We start from the raw sequence: 13192 nt of genomic DNA, 5'->3' as shown, positions 1-13192 counted from the left end.
TTGAGTCCCACGACGTCATAGGAGGAAAGCTGAAAGAAAGGATGGAGCGCACCTTGAAGGAACAAATGGAAAAAGAGGAGTCCACGCGTGCCAGCACATTTCTCGTGAATCTGAAACCTCCTCTTTGAGTCTCTGTCCGTGGTGACATCAGCTGTGTCCGTCCGTCGTCGCCGGACCCGCCGAGATCTCGAGGACTCGCGAGGAACCCGAGTGGCGTCCGGACAGCGCGGTGACGACTCGTGTGTCGAGCCGCACGATGTGCGGGGAGACTGTACAGGCATGCGGGGAGAGGAGGAAGCAATCAGAAGCAACACGCATGCATTCAGAACGCGCCGAGAAGGAAACGACTGTTTTTGGAAGACTAACACACACACACACACACACACACACACGCACACACACGCACACACACGCACACACACGCACACACACGCACACACACACACCGCCTCTTTAAGCGTCGTGTTAATTCATAGTTAGATGTCACTCATCTAGCGTGACTATTCGCTAAAGGCATCGCAAAAATACGTCAATCATACCATGCTGCGTAGTGATGATTTACAGTTTATACACTCAAGAAACCAAAAAAAACATGCAGATTGCCCCGTTGCTCTCGTCCGTCACGGATTGGTGCGTCCTAATTAATGCGTTTGAGATTAGTAAAATGTCATATTGCTCGCATTTACGACTGCTGACATTCTGCAACACAAAAGAAAGGAAAAAGAGCACCGTACGAGTGTTGAGAAGGGCGGCACGTACAACAGTTTGTGTCCAGCCTCCCCTTCCTAAAGAAGAGTCTCAGCATCTCTGAGAACAACAAAAGGAGATGAGGGGAAGCGTAAGAGCCTCGAGAAAGATAGCGCTCTGTTTCAGAGCATCAGCCAACGGGGGAAAGGAAAAAAAGAAAGGAAGGAGCGAGCGAGGAAGACGTCCCCTTGGGCCGGTGACGTCTTCAAGGCTAAATCACACCAAAGAAAAACACTATACAGTCGAAAGAAAATGACATCCAAAAGTTGATTGACGGATTTCGTAAGGCAGGGGGGAGAGGTAGAACATAAAACAAATTAAAAAAAACACAAGCGCTTGGAGCTGGACGGTGCAGCCGTGTTCCAGTGGATGCAATGAGTTCACTGCACAGTGATGCCGACGCCATGAATACTGAAAAGGCTAAATCGTCCTGTGAGGAGTTGGGGAGTGCGTCCTTTTTCTCTTCTGCATGCATATATATATTTATTGTATATATATATTTTATATATATATATATATAAAATCCAGATTGTGGGGGGTTTGAGGGGCATGGCTGGTGATATCGGCAGGCGCCACTACACGGAGGCCACAGCAGGTGATACTGTAGAAGAGGCATTATGGTGTTTGTTCTGTCTCTGTCTCTTTTCTTCCTTTCTTTCTTGTGAGGTCTGATGAGTTTTAAGACAAGAGCCCTGTAGATTCACAAAACGCCGTATGGATGCGAGGGAGTCGACCCCACGGGACGGGAGGAGCTCCCCCCCCTTCCCTCCCTCCCTCCCTCCCTGCTGGACTTTTGCAAGCTCCGTTTTCCTCCACGTTTTTATTGCTTTTCCTGTCTTTCGCAGGCACTTCAGAGGATCGGGCTTTGGCTGAAGTCGAAAGCATGAGAGGAGATGAGAGAGGACCGGTGAGATAAAACAGTAGGGGGGAGGAGGGGGGGGGGGGTTAAAATGTGCTTGCGGGCTCTACCTTCGTCGCCTGCGACCCGGGGAGCCGGCGCCCGACAGGCTGACACGGAGGCCGCAACGCTCGGAGGGAGAGTCCGGCACCGGGTCTCTCCGTCTGTCTCGTGACCTCTCGGTCATTCTGCTAGCCGGCGACGAGGAGACTCAAGAGCAGAGATTGGTGGATCGGAGGCTGTGGGTGGGAGGAGCGCCGAGGCGAGAGCGACAGACAGAGAGAGAGAGAGAGAGAGAGAGAGAGAAAGAGGGAGAGGATGTCCAGCCTCGCCCCACCCGCTCATGTCTGTGTCCACGCGTCCCGTTCGCTCCAACACCCCTCTCTCTCTCTTCTCTCTCTCTCTTCAGTCCGAGTGGTTGTTGACCTGCTTCCCCTCCGACGAGGCCTCCTTCTCGGCGGCGTCCTTGGGCCTCCGCCCGCTCCGGCCGGTCAGCACCTTGTAGCAGCCGCGGGCGATCTTGTACATCCAGATGGTGTTCAGGATGTCCAGGGCGATGCAGGAGGTGATCCAGGCCACCTGGGCGCCCAGGCCCAGCCTGTCGAACGCCTCCGTGCCGAAGGTGGCGAAGACGCTGGACCAGTACGACGGCATGACGGCCGTGCGCACCAGGAAGAACGCCACCGCCATGGCCACGCCGTTGATCACCACCAGGCGGTGCGAGCGCGGGTACTTCAATGACTCGAAGAACCACCTGGAGGGAGGAGGTGACGGTTAGAAAGGATCATCAAGATGTGTGGACCAGAATCGGGATTTATTCAGACTCACCTTTGGTTCACAAACGGCGTGGACAACTCTGAAATGAGGCGGAAGTTGGCAAAGTAGGGAAGCACGCCTCGTGTCTGCAGAGCAAAGTGACACACACACAGACACACACACGGGTTACTAAGTCTGAATAACCAAGTGTGTAAACACTCGGGGCCCCAGAGGGCTGGAGGAGCGGTGGACTCACCAGCACGTATCCGTATGCATAGAGCGCCGCCAAGTGGTGACAGACAAAAAAGCCGTCGCCCATGGTGCTCCAGTTACAGGCCAGCAGCACGAGGTCTAGAGGGCAGAGCGACACGCGGTCAGAGCGGTCACGGGTGTCGCGGCGAAAAAACGCTCACGGGAGAAAACGTGGGACACATTCAACCGTCGCTTTCTTTTTTCTATACTTTTGTTTAGGTGTTTTTACAGTTTAACAAGAAATGCGACCTTCAAAAGTAAGAAAGAGTGTCAGGAAGTAACCATACATGTGGCCAAGACGGGTCAGATGTATAAGGAAAGAAAACTAAAACAGCTTAAGCAGGTAAATAAGTAGAATTTAAAAAGCTTAACAATCAAAACAACCATGCAACACTTCAACAACGTTGTCAGTCAATCGTGTCAACTATAAATTCAGCTTTATCGCCGGTATCGTTCCTCTGGACATGTACAATGTGGTTTTTTCTTTGCAAAGGTCACATACAAGGCATTCAATCCAAAAATGAGCTGCGTTGCCTGTTATCAATTAACTTCAAGGAAAATCAAAAGGTTCAAACATAAGGAATACATTTAACAAAGAAGAAAGCATTCCCAATCCAAACCGGTCACACACAGACGTCACACACAGACGTCACACACAGACGTCACACACAGACGTCACACACAGACGTCACACACACAGCGCACGGGGGAGAAACGATTACCAGCAGAACAAACAGGAATAGCTCACCGTAAAGGAGGTAACCACAGGTTATGGCCACGTTTAGTTTGACGAGGCTGGGGTCGCCCCTGTGGAGAGGCAAAGGACACGATGTGAGAGAGGTGCGTTCAAACAACGAGAGGCGGGGGGGGAGGAGTCACTATTCCCAGAAAAGGTCTGCGAGGAGCGACGAGCGCTCGCCTCCGATCAATCACCTGCGAGGGGACCGCGGCTGCAGCGGAGCGTGGATGTGCTCACTGTGCTGCACGGCGAGGTCTTGACTGGATCGAAGGCTTTGTTTGTGGCGCGTACGTAACGCGACAAACGGGTCTTTAAGAAAACAATATTTTGTATCCGTTTCTGAACAATCGGCGTGAACGACATCTGTTAAGAGGCGACAATGGAGGAGACAAGACATCCGATCGCGCCCTCAGTCACAAAGTATCGCATGCTGATGCGTGTAACAGGATGCTCACGTCACACACACACACACACACACACACACACACACACTGTACGACAGCTCACCAGGTGACCCTGAATGCACCGATCACCTCGACAATGAGGCGGAGCCGGTCTTTCTCTACGAGTACGCGTCTGATCCAATGTCTGTTTCTCCACACACAGACACAGACACACACACACACACACACACACACACACACACACACACACACAGCGCTCTTTCCGTTAAGGGATCAGTTGTATCACTTTACCTTTGCACTTGCAATGCAGCGGGGCGAATATAAGATTGGACCACGCCCCCCTCCTTCCCCTCCCAGCACCTATCAGGAGTCCAAAGGCCTCGTGATAATCACATCAGCCAGATTCAGTAAATTAGAGGGACAGTAAACCCTCACCTCTCACCGTGTGCTGGAATGACTGGAGAGAGAGCGACAGAGAGAGATGTGAAGCCCTTTACACAGGAAGTGGTTACATGGGTTTCAGATGTACTTTGTACTCGAGGTTCAAAGGTGCTGGATCAATAAAATGAGTATTAATATTATTATATGAGCTTCTCACGTTCTCTAATTCAGTTAAGAGGTTTTTTGCACGAGGTACTTCTGCATAGTCCGTGTATTACTACCTCCAGTACACGCGTGTCTTGCATGAGCAGACAGGAGCAGCAGCATGGAGGCCGACCAGACATCCCCATCAGTCTCGGTGTCGCTCTCTCTTCAGGACATTCTCACCGCGCTACCTCGAAGCCGTTCTCTGCGCTCGCTTCAAAAGACGCCATTTTACCTCGCAGAGCTCGGGAACCGCTGCTCTACGGCCGCCTCGGATAGTTTTGTTTAGTTCTAGTGCGAATTTAGTTTGGATTCACCAAAGTCACATAATAACACAAACTGGTACACCAGTAACTCCAGTGTTCTGCAACGTAAGAAAAAAAAGAAGAGTTTTTGTAGCTTTAAAGAGGGGGACAATAATTTTAAAAAAGCACGCAAGAAAGATGAAGTTTAATGATCTGAATTATTCAAGCAAAAAAAAAGTAATGATGTACAGTTGACCATGTCCGTTTGAAGCGCATCACATGTGTTTATATCCTATAAGCATTAGTTTTACTTAATCAATACGAGAGCAATTCAGTCGCCTCTCTGGAAATGCTGAGCCTGCAGGTTGTTCAGTGTAACGCGCTGCGCCGCATCGCTTCATTCATCTCAGCCCGTCACATTCGCTTAACCGCCTCCCGTCTAACTTACGACTCCTTTACACTGCGTGGACTTTTTTTTTTTTTTTTGTGGCCTCATGAAACTAAAAGTTGAAAACCGAGACAAGGAACACGGTAAAAGTCTCCGGACCGAGACGCGTCTACGACGGATGATTTGGAGCTTCGATGACCAACGACGGCTCGCAGCTGCTCACGCTGCCGCCATCGAGCTCTACAAAGAAGAGCATGAAACATATAGAAAACACTGGCTGCCGCGTCTTCTTTCATGAGCCCCCACTTCTTTTTACTAAATTATGGGAAGAAACCCAACTAGTCTGGTCTCTGTGTGGTAACTTCTAACCCTGCGGCGTGAAACTCTCCTTTTGGGTCACACACCAATGATCACAGATCATCAGTTCACAGCCCTTCAAGAGCAGGAAGGCGTTTCCACAAACGTCCTCTCCTCCGGACCTGGCAGGGTGATGAAAACGTGCTGGAATATTGGGGGTTAAATATCATATCTCAACTCGGCGCGACCCTGAAATGTGAACCCTCGTTAGCGTCGGGTCCAGACAAACCAATCGGGAGACGATATCAGCGCCGCGGTGCTCGCTAACCCGACTGGGTTACGCTAACACCCGCAGGCCTGCGCTGCCAGAGAGTGACACTGCGATAAGAGGCTGAAAACAATGCACGGTCGTTGTTGTTGTGTTTTGTTTGGCGATCAGCCTCTGAGCTACCGGAGCAGAACAATGCCGCTGTGTGACGGGTCTTAATGATGCTGTAATACAATCGGATTGACGGGAGATTTATCGCTTGCGCCACTCTGCCGGCAACAAGAGAAGCTTGTGAGGCATTAGGGATACTGCTGGGGATCAGCCGGGTGACGGGGGCAAGTCTAGCAAGAGAAAGGCCATATGAGGGTCCAGATGAAGAGAGCGGTTTACAGCACCAGGCTGCTCTTCGCTGTGAAGCCTTGATGAGCTCCAGAGAGGAAGCGAAACAGAGGGCAAAAGGAAAAGAGATAAAGAAGAAGAGGAAAACGAGTGTTGTAAGAATGTGGAAGTGAGACGGAGAGCTGAGGAGAATTTTTTTTTTTTTAAAGCTTGAGATATTGGAGAGGAGAGATAATTGAAGAGGGGGGAGGTTACCATTTCTCTTTTTCAGAACTCATTGATGCAAATAATGCAGTCAGCAGTAGCGGAGAGAGGGAGACAGTAAAGGCAATAATCAAAGGCTAAATCCACTAAATCTCCAGCTCTCAGGAGACTCCTCTGACACATTAGATCCCCCCCTCCAACACCACATCCCTCTTTCATCAGGATGAAGGGAACGCCGTCGCCATCTCTCCAAAAAGGTATTAACTACCAACCCCCCACCTTCCCTTGTGAGCTAGTCGGGGCTGTCGGTCTGAAGAGATGAGATGAGAGGAGACGGGTTTTCTCCTAAAAGCGGCAAAAGCTTTTTCTTTTTTTTCGCCTGCCAAAATGACAAGGCATGTGTCAGGAGTTTTGCTTCTTTTTCCCTCTTAATGCGAGTGCAGCAGAACCGCTTCTGTGTTGGTACAGTTGGGTTTGTGTTCATGTCACATGTCTCCTGCCTCATGTCATTAGATTATACTAATGTCGTTGGCCATGTTATTTATGAATGAAACGATTCAGGGCTGTGACAGTGAGGGTCGCTCGTAAGACTTGTTTTCCATCGTCAGAACCAGACGAGGCTGCACGCGAGTTGGCGCGCCGGCGGCTACACACTCTGCAAACGTTAGCGTTGGTGCTCTGCTTTCTGTTCCTCTTACCAGACGGGATCGGCGTTGACGGCGTCATCGAACCACAGGATGTACAGACAGAACAACCCCACGACCAGAGCGTGCACCGTCGACACCAACCTGGGGACGCACACACACACACACACACACACACACACACAAGAACAACGTGGTGAACATGATGGTGGACGACATGTGAGCCGTTTCTTCCTGTTTCGGCTGCTACGGGTCACCACATAGGATCACGTGTATACTCCATCCAGCCTCATGTGATCTCGTAAGAAATCAGATTTCATGATAAGCATATTTGATTTAACTTTCTTTTTTTTCCTGACACCCAAGGAAAGGCCCTGCCTAGTCCAGGGATCGAATCGAACAGAGGCAGCTTATGTCTCTAGTGTCTTGATAAACGTGCTGTATACAGTAAGTATTTAATTACATGTTCTTTATCCCCCAGAGTCCACGTGGCTGTTGATGTCTTCTTTATCAGCTCTGATACGATATCGCCCCCTGACCTTTGGAGTGATTATCTGTTGGACTGAAGAGATACTTCAGGTAGCCCTGACCACAGTCCCCCCCCCCCCCCCCCCCCTCCTCCTCCTCTCGGCCCCCCGCCCGTCCCCAGCAGTCATCGTCCGCCCGGCCAAAGGCTGGCTCTAAAGATGGGCCAACTGTGTGACTGGACGAGATTAGTACTACCGCTGAATCACAGGGAAGAGTCTAAAAATGGAACATCCGTAGAGAAACTTGGCCCTGTGAGGGACTTTGACGCGAATCTCTCGCATTCAGAGGAGGTTCCAATTTGGCCCCGTAAAGAAGGCTTCATTAAAAAAAAAAAAAGAGAAAAGACACAGATATCCCCGGCAGCCTTCTCGATTGAGCCGCTGCGCTTCATTACCAGAGTCTCTTTGGAAACGCTCTCTCTCTTTCTCTCTCTGTCTCTCTTCCCCTTGCACTTAAGTCGTGGTTACATAAACCCACCGACAAACTGAGAGCTGCCTGTTACGCAACAGCAGGCCACTCTGAAGTGAGGCATCAGTGCTTGGCCTTTGCCTTGTTCTTTTTTTCTGGGACAATTCAATAGTGAATACACCCTGTACTTTTCACATGAGGACAGCAAGGCGAACGCAAACTCTAGCCACATGAATGAATGCCTATTTGTGAGCAACTGGCAGACAAAAAGAGTGTGAGGGAGAGAGAGAGAGCGAGAGAGAGAAGTTATGCAACCAAGAAGCATCGCCCTCTGAACTTCACCCCCGATGCTTCACGCTTGAAACCTAAAACCACCGCGGTCCACACCACAGCTGCGTGGAGCGGCGACAAGCAGAGGGACATCGGGGGGTCGCCGCCGCACACCGGTGTTTGCGCAACGCGGGTCAGCTTTGTCAGGTCGCGGCAATGGAACGTTACACAACGGCATGTTTGTAGGGAGGCTTGTCTCAGCATGTCTACGGGAGTACCACATATTTTTCTTTTGCACAAGTGTGCCCGGCAAAAAGAAACTACAACGGCAAAAAGACAATGCGTGTCCTTTCCCTAAAGTCTGTTACATCCATAATGGGAGTGTTTGTTTTTGCATATACAGACAGACTTTAAAAGCATCTACACAGTCTCCGACCGTGAAATCCCTGAAACCCAGTGAGATCCCCATGTTGTCTGCTAAAAACAATCATTGATGCATTCAAAACCTTCCCGTGGGATAGAATTAACTTGCTGTTTATTGTTGTGTGTTGATCATCACAACGAGCCTCGGCTGGCGAGAGATTATACTATTTGTTATAATCGTCCTACACTTTGGGATGTACCCTTGTTTGCTTCCCTGCCGAGAGTCAGATGCGATCATGAACACTTCTCTTGTGCCTGTTGTGTCAACATGAAGATGGGCTCTTGATGTTCGCAGTCTGGACAGAGCGAGAGCTCTGGAGGTGCCGGTCGCTGGCGTTCGGCTGGCCGTGCGTGTTTGGAACCGTGACAGCGTTCAACAGATGAAACGAGTAGAAAATAAAATGTATGGCGTCGCACCTGGAGTTCCACTCCGTGAGCTTGGTGGCGGGCAGCCGTCCGTAACCCGGTGTGATGACGGTGGAGAGACGCGGGCTGACCACCGAGAAGAGAAGCTGGAAACCCACGAAGCTGCCAGCTAACACGGTCAACTCTCTCGTCTCCATCACTCACCTAAACACGAGGAGAAGGAGGAGGAGGAGGAGGGGAAGGAGGAGAGCAGGAGGGAGGAGAGCAGGAGGGAGGAGAGGGGGGTGGGGCAGGAGAGAGGGAGGGTGACACACATGGACAGGTTCAATCGATGACTGTCAGTCATCCTGGGCGGCGCCAAGAGAGAAACTGAGACAGCAGAGAGAGGGTGTAGCGGCACCCTGTGGGGTTCCACGAAGAAAAGAAGGAAAAAAAGGGGTGGGGTGAGCAAGGGGGAGGGATATATATATTTATATATAGAAGCCTAGGACATGGGCTGTCTAATGCAAGCGACATGCGAGCTTTAGACAAGCCGGGCAGTTCATAGAAGGGTTCATAGAAGGGCGGGAGGAGATGAAAGGCGCTAGAGTTAAGGGCAACGGAGGGAAAAATAACAGTGGCAAAAACAAGACGGAGAAGAAGAAAAAAAAGAGCTGTGAATACAGTGTAAGCATTTCACATAGGAATAAAAGGGTCTCTATTTATATGCACATTTTGCTAGGGGATTACAGTGAGTTGCTTAGGCCTGCTGAAGAAAACAAAGGCTGAGTAGGGGGGAAAGAAAAGAGGATTGTAAAGATGGAGAAACAGGTTCAAATCAGAGGCGGTGGATTTATTTTTCATCAACAAGGCCCTATATTCGGCTCGTATGCATGTTTGAATCATCTGTACACTAGACAGTTCATTTCCATTAAGCCGTGTTTAGTATTAGACCAGAAACAAAAAGATACAAATTGCAATGAGCACAAAACACAGGATGTAGACGTGCGAGCAGCTGTCTGTAACGCACACGCTCACTGAAGAGATCTGTTTACTCTTTCTCTCTCGGGTCAACAAACTAGAAGCCTGTCTTTTTCTAAGTACAGTGGAAATAGTCTGAAATAGCGGCGGGATCCCAGACAAAAAAGAAGTGGGGAGAGAATTAAATTGAGTCGCTCAAAGTTGTGAATCCAATCGGTGTGGTGTGGCGTGACGTGGCGTGACGTGGCGTGCCCGCGTCGACTGCAGCTGCGTTGCTTTTCGAGAGTTGCTCGAGATGCAGAGCAAAAGAAATGTGGACCGTGTTCTGAGTCGCCGGAGGCCTCGGGGTCAACAACCCCCACGCTTCATTCCTAAAATAGACAAAATAATGACCAAGGCCCTCAACTAGAAATCCGGCTCACGTCACGAGCAGAACGTGTCCGCCTCTTCCTCATTTTCCTTTTTTTTTGCAGTGAACAAAAATCATCAACTTGGCTTCATGTCACACCCGCACTGGCGGCAGAATTTGTCCAGACACCTTGAAAAGGTCACAGCGGATGCTGAATGAAACGCGTCGCCACCGTGAACACCCTCACTTCTTTCCCCCCGGCTGTTGCAACATACTTTGCTCGCTGGTCTGGACTCCAGCCCGAGGAACGCATTCACTTTCTGAACTTACAGAAATGATGCAAGCGGTTCATCGACCCACTTGCTCCACGAGAGGTAGAGATTAGGAGTGCGGGAGGTAAAGATTAGTACCACCTGCCAGTCGTAAAAAAAAAAAAAGAAGAGGTGGAAACCTCACGTACTGTCGGCATGTACTGTACGTGTTTGTGAAGGCTGTTCCTTTACAGCACATCACATGACATTTAGTCCTATTTCTACCCACAAAACATGTGCAATGGTGTATGCACCCGACTGTTTTCAGAAAAATGCAAGGCAACAAAGAGCTGCTGAAGAAAAACAAGAGCCACAAGCGAATCCCATCAATTCAAAACATTGGAGATTACAGCTTCGCTCTTGAGCCACCAGAGGCAATCTTCACAACTATTTTCCGCTTGATCTTTAGAAAACAAAAAAGCATTAAAGCATAATAGGATGCCTGACAACTTCCCTCTTCTCCCACAAATCAAAGCACCCTACATCATCACGCCTCACAGTGTGCCAGTCGCTCTAGAAACAGGTTGAACAGGCGAGGCGGGCCGAGGCCACAAGACTCTTGCTATACCTCTCTCATTGTCCCTGACACCAGCAGCAGCAGCTATGCACATTCCTGGGCCACGCTGATCGTATGCAGCATGTGTCTGAATAATTCAGTGCCATTCTTCACCTGGCAGGCTGGTTCACACTGCCCCATGGGAGCAGCAGGAGGAGGGAGGAGAAGGAGGAGGAGGCGGCGCATGAGGAGGCGTGCAGAGAGCCTCCTCACTGCGGGTGACAGCCTCGCACGGGACGAAGAGCCGCTCCGCCGGACACGTCTGACCTTGTTCCGCCGGGGCCGATCTTACCGCTGTCAGCAAACCGTGACCCCCGTGACATATCGACCAAAACATAAATAATAGCGGTTCAATCCCCCCCCCCCTCTCCCCTCCAGCCACCTTCTCTGTTTCCTTTTGGAAATCCAAACCGCACTCCTCCTCCTCCTCCTCCTCTTCCTCCTCCTCCTCCCCGGTCTACCGCATTGCTACACCGCACCGATGGCTTTGACTCGCCTCCCTCTCTCTATCTGTTCGCGGCTCTTGAGGCACCAAGCCTCGCCGATCTCTGACTGCAGGGCCGATCTGGTCGTGACAGCAACACTGACGGGCGGTTATCGCCGCTTCTTAGCCGGACAGATGTTTGCGGTTAGCACGCAGACCCTTACAGTAAGTAGACGCTCCCCTCTTCAGAGTATCTCCCTCCTCCTCCTCCTCCTCCTCCTCCTTCTCCACAATAGCGTGTCAATATGCATCGGCCACGTTACCAAACACAACCTTTAAAAACATGAACAAAATACAAGAGGGGCCGTTGCCGAGCTGGTTGTAACGAGACGCCGGACCCCAGCGGGTTGAGACGCAGCCCCCTTTGAGATTCAGGGGGCAGAAGAAGCTAAAACGGGAAGGCTACGTATGCGCTCTGCTGCCGAGGAGGAGGAGGCGCAGAGCGGTCGCCGTCCCAAGATTGAGTCGCGGTGGAAACACGTCGGACTTGTGTGCGATAAGATAAAAAAAAAGAGCCCCGGCTTTCAGTTGAGCGAGGCGGGGAGCGGGAGCTCGGTTACCTGCTGTCCGTCGCATAGGTCTGTGTCGGCGGGTCCGCTCCCGGTTAGCCGCCGTCTGCTCCACTTTCTCACGACTTGACTTGTTTAGCTAGCAAGTCGGCTAAAGTGACACAGCCCGCTGGCTCTCGCTCCGCGCGACCCCTGGAAGGAGGGAGGGAGGGTGAGGGAGGGTGAGGGAGAGAAGGAGGGAGGGAGCAAGAGAGAGAGAGAGCGAGAGAGAGATAGTGAGAGAGTGCGCGAGCAAGAGAGAGAAAGAAAAGCCTCCTCCGCTACGCGAACAATGGCGCGTGCCGACCAACGGCGACAACCCGGAGAAGAACCGTTGGCTTCCCCTCGCAGCTCCGCTTCCCGTCGGCCATGCGGCGCCTCGCGGTCATGAGCCCGAGAGAAAAGTTTTTTTATTTTTTTAGCCGTTTTATTTTGGCGTTGACTGTAAGGACTGACCGGTGACGTCACACGTACCCACCCCTCGTGCACACGCCTCCTCCCTCCCCTCCGAAGGAGGCTACGCCCACGAGGAACAAAGGCCACATGTAATATTAATGATGATAACACACCGGCCGTGGGTAGTGGAGAATTAAAGGACCACGCCAACGTGTTTAAGAGATTACCACCGCAAATCACTTTTCAACATTATGATTAATAACGCAGACCATGCGGCTGTGTTTAATTACTTTTAATTCACTTTCTACTCTTGCAGACATCCGGTTGGTTTCATTTACATTACATCCATACGATATGAACATCTATATATAGACTTTGGAAACCTGCGTGAGTTTCATTCTTATCAAGTCATATTCTCATAATGTGGCAACAAAGTCCACCTTTCTTTTTCCTATGCACTGTAACTGCATCATCATCATATTCATCATCATAATAAAACCACACAATTGTAACTTGTAACTTCTGACAGAAACAAATGCTCACCTTGTCTCTGTGGTTGATGATTAATGTGGAAAAAAATGAATACATTATGTGATCCATCTCAACTTTTACACATGAGCTTCTATAAATGATGAATTATGCAATCTTTGTTTTTTTCTGTTCATCCATAAAAAAGCAATGTTGACAAAGACTCAAAATACAAAAAGCAGCCATTTTTTCATTGAAGTTGTTATATAAAAATGGTGCATACAGTATTCCAATCCTTTGTCTCTTTTCTTTTCTTTTAATAATGACTAATATTTAATAATAAGCCAAGTCTGACCTCT

At 50.1% G+C, this 13192-nt stretch overlaps 1 protein-coding gene across 2 annotated transcripts in view; it reads right to left on the bottom strand.

The window, feature by feature from the left end:
* The window catches only part of tlcd4b (TLC domain containing 4b), a 14685-nt gene extending 2286 nt beyond the window's left edge, over nucleotides 1-12399 (bottom strand). The window contains exons 1-7 of one of the 2 annotated variants that reach the window (XM_068578725.1): nucleotides 11982-12399; nucleotides 8813-8965; nucleotides 6821-6910; nucleotides 3402-3460; nucleotides 2658-2752; nucleotides 2474-2547; nucleotides 1-2399 (exon numbers count right to left, since the gene is read on the bottom strand). The exon at nucleotides 1-2399 is cut by the window's left edge and continues 2286 nt beyond it. In XM_068578725.1, the coding sequence (XP_068434826.1) occupies nucleotides 2051-2399; nucleotides 2474-2547; nucleotides 2658-2752; nucleotides 3402-3460; nucleotides 6821-6910; nucleotides 8813-8958 (813 nt within the window). In that variant the 5' untranslated portion in view covers nucleotides 8959-8965; nucleotides 11982-12399 and the 3' untranslated portion in view covers nucleotides 1-2050. The remainder of the gene's footprint in view (nucleotides 2400-2473; nucleotides 2548-2657; nucleotides 2753-3401; nucleotides 3461-6820; nucleotides 6911-8812; nucleotides 8966-11981) is intronic. The other variant, XM_068578726.1, reaches the window with a different exon arrangement.
* Between the last annotated feature and the right edge of the window lie 793 nt (nucleotides 12400-13192).

Source organism: Clinocottus analis, unplaced genomic scaffold (assembly GCF_023055335.1).
Source record: "Clinocottus analis isolate CAN_PGR_092001 unplaced genomic scaffold, fCliAna1.0.p SCAF_16, whole genome shotgun sequence".
NCBI classification, from domain to species: domain Eukaryota; kingdom Metazoa; phylum Chordata; class Actinopteri; order Perciformes; family Cottidae; genus Clinocottus; species Clinocottus analis.
Note: the sequence above shows the minus strand (reverse complement) of the source record. Positions and strands in the feature narration are given on the sequence as shown.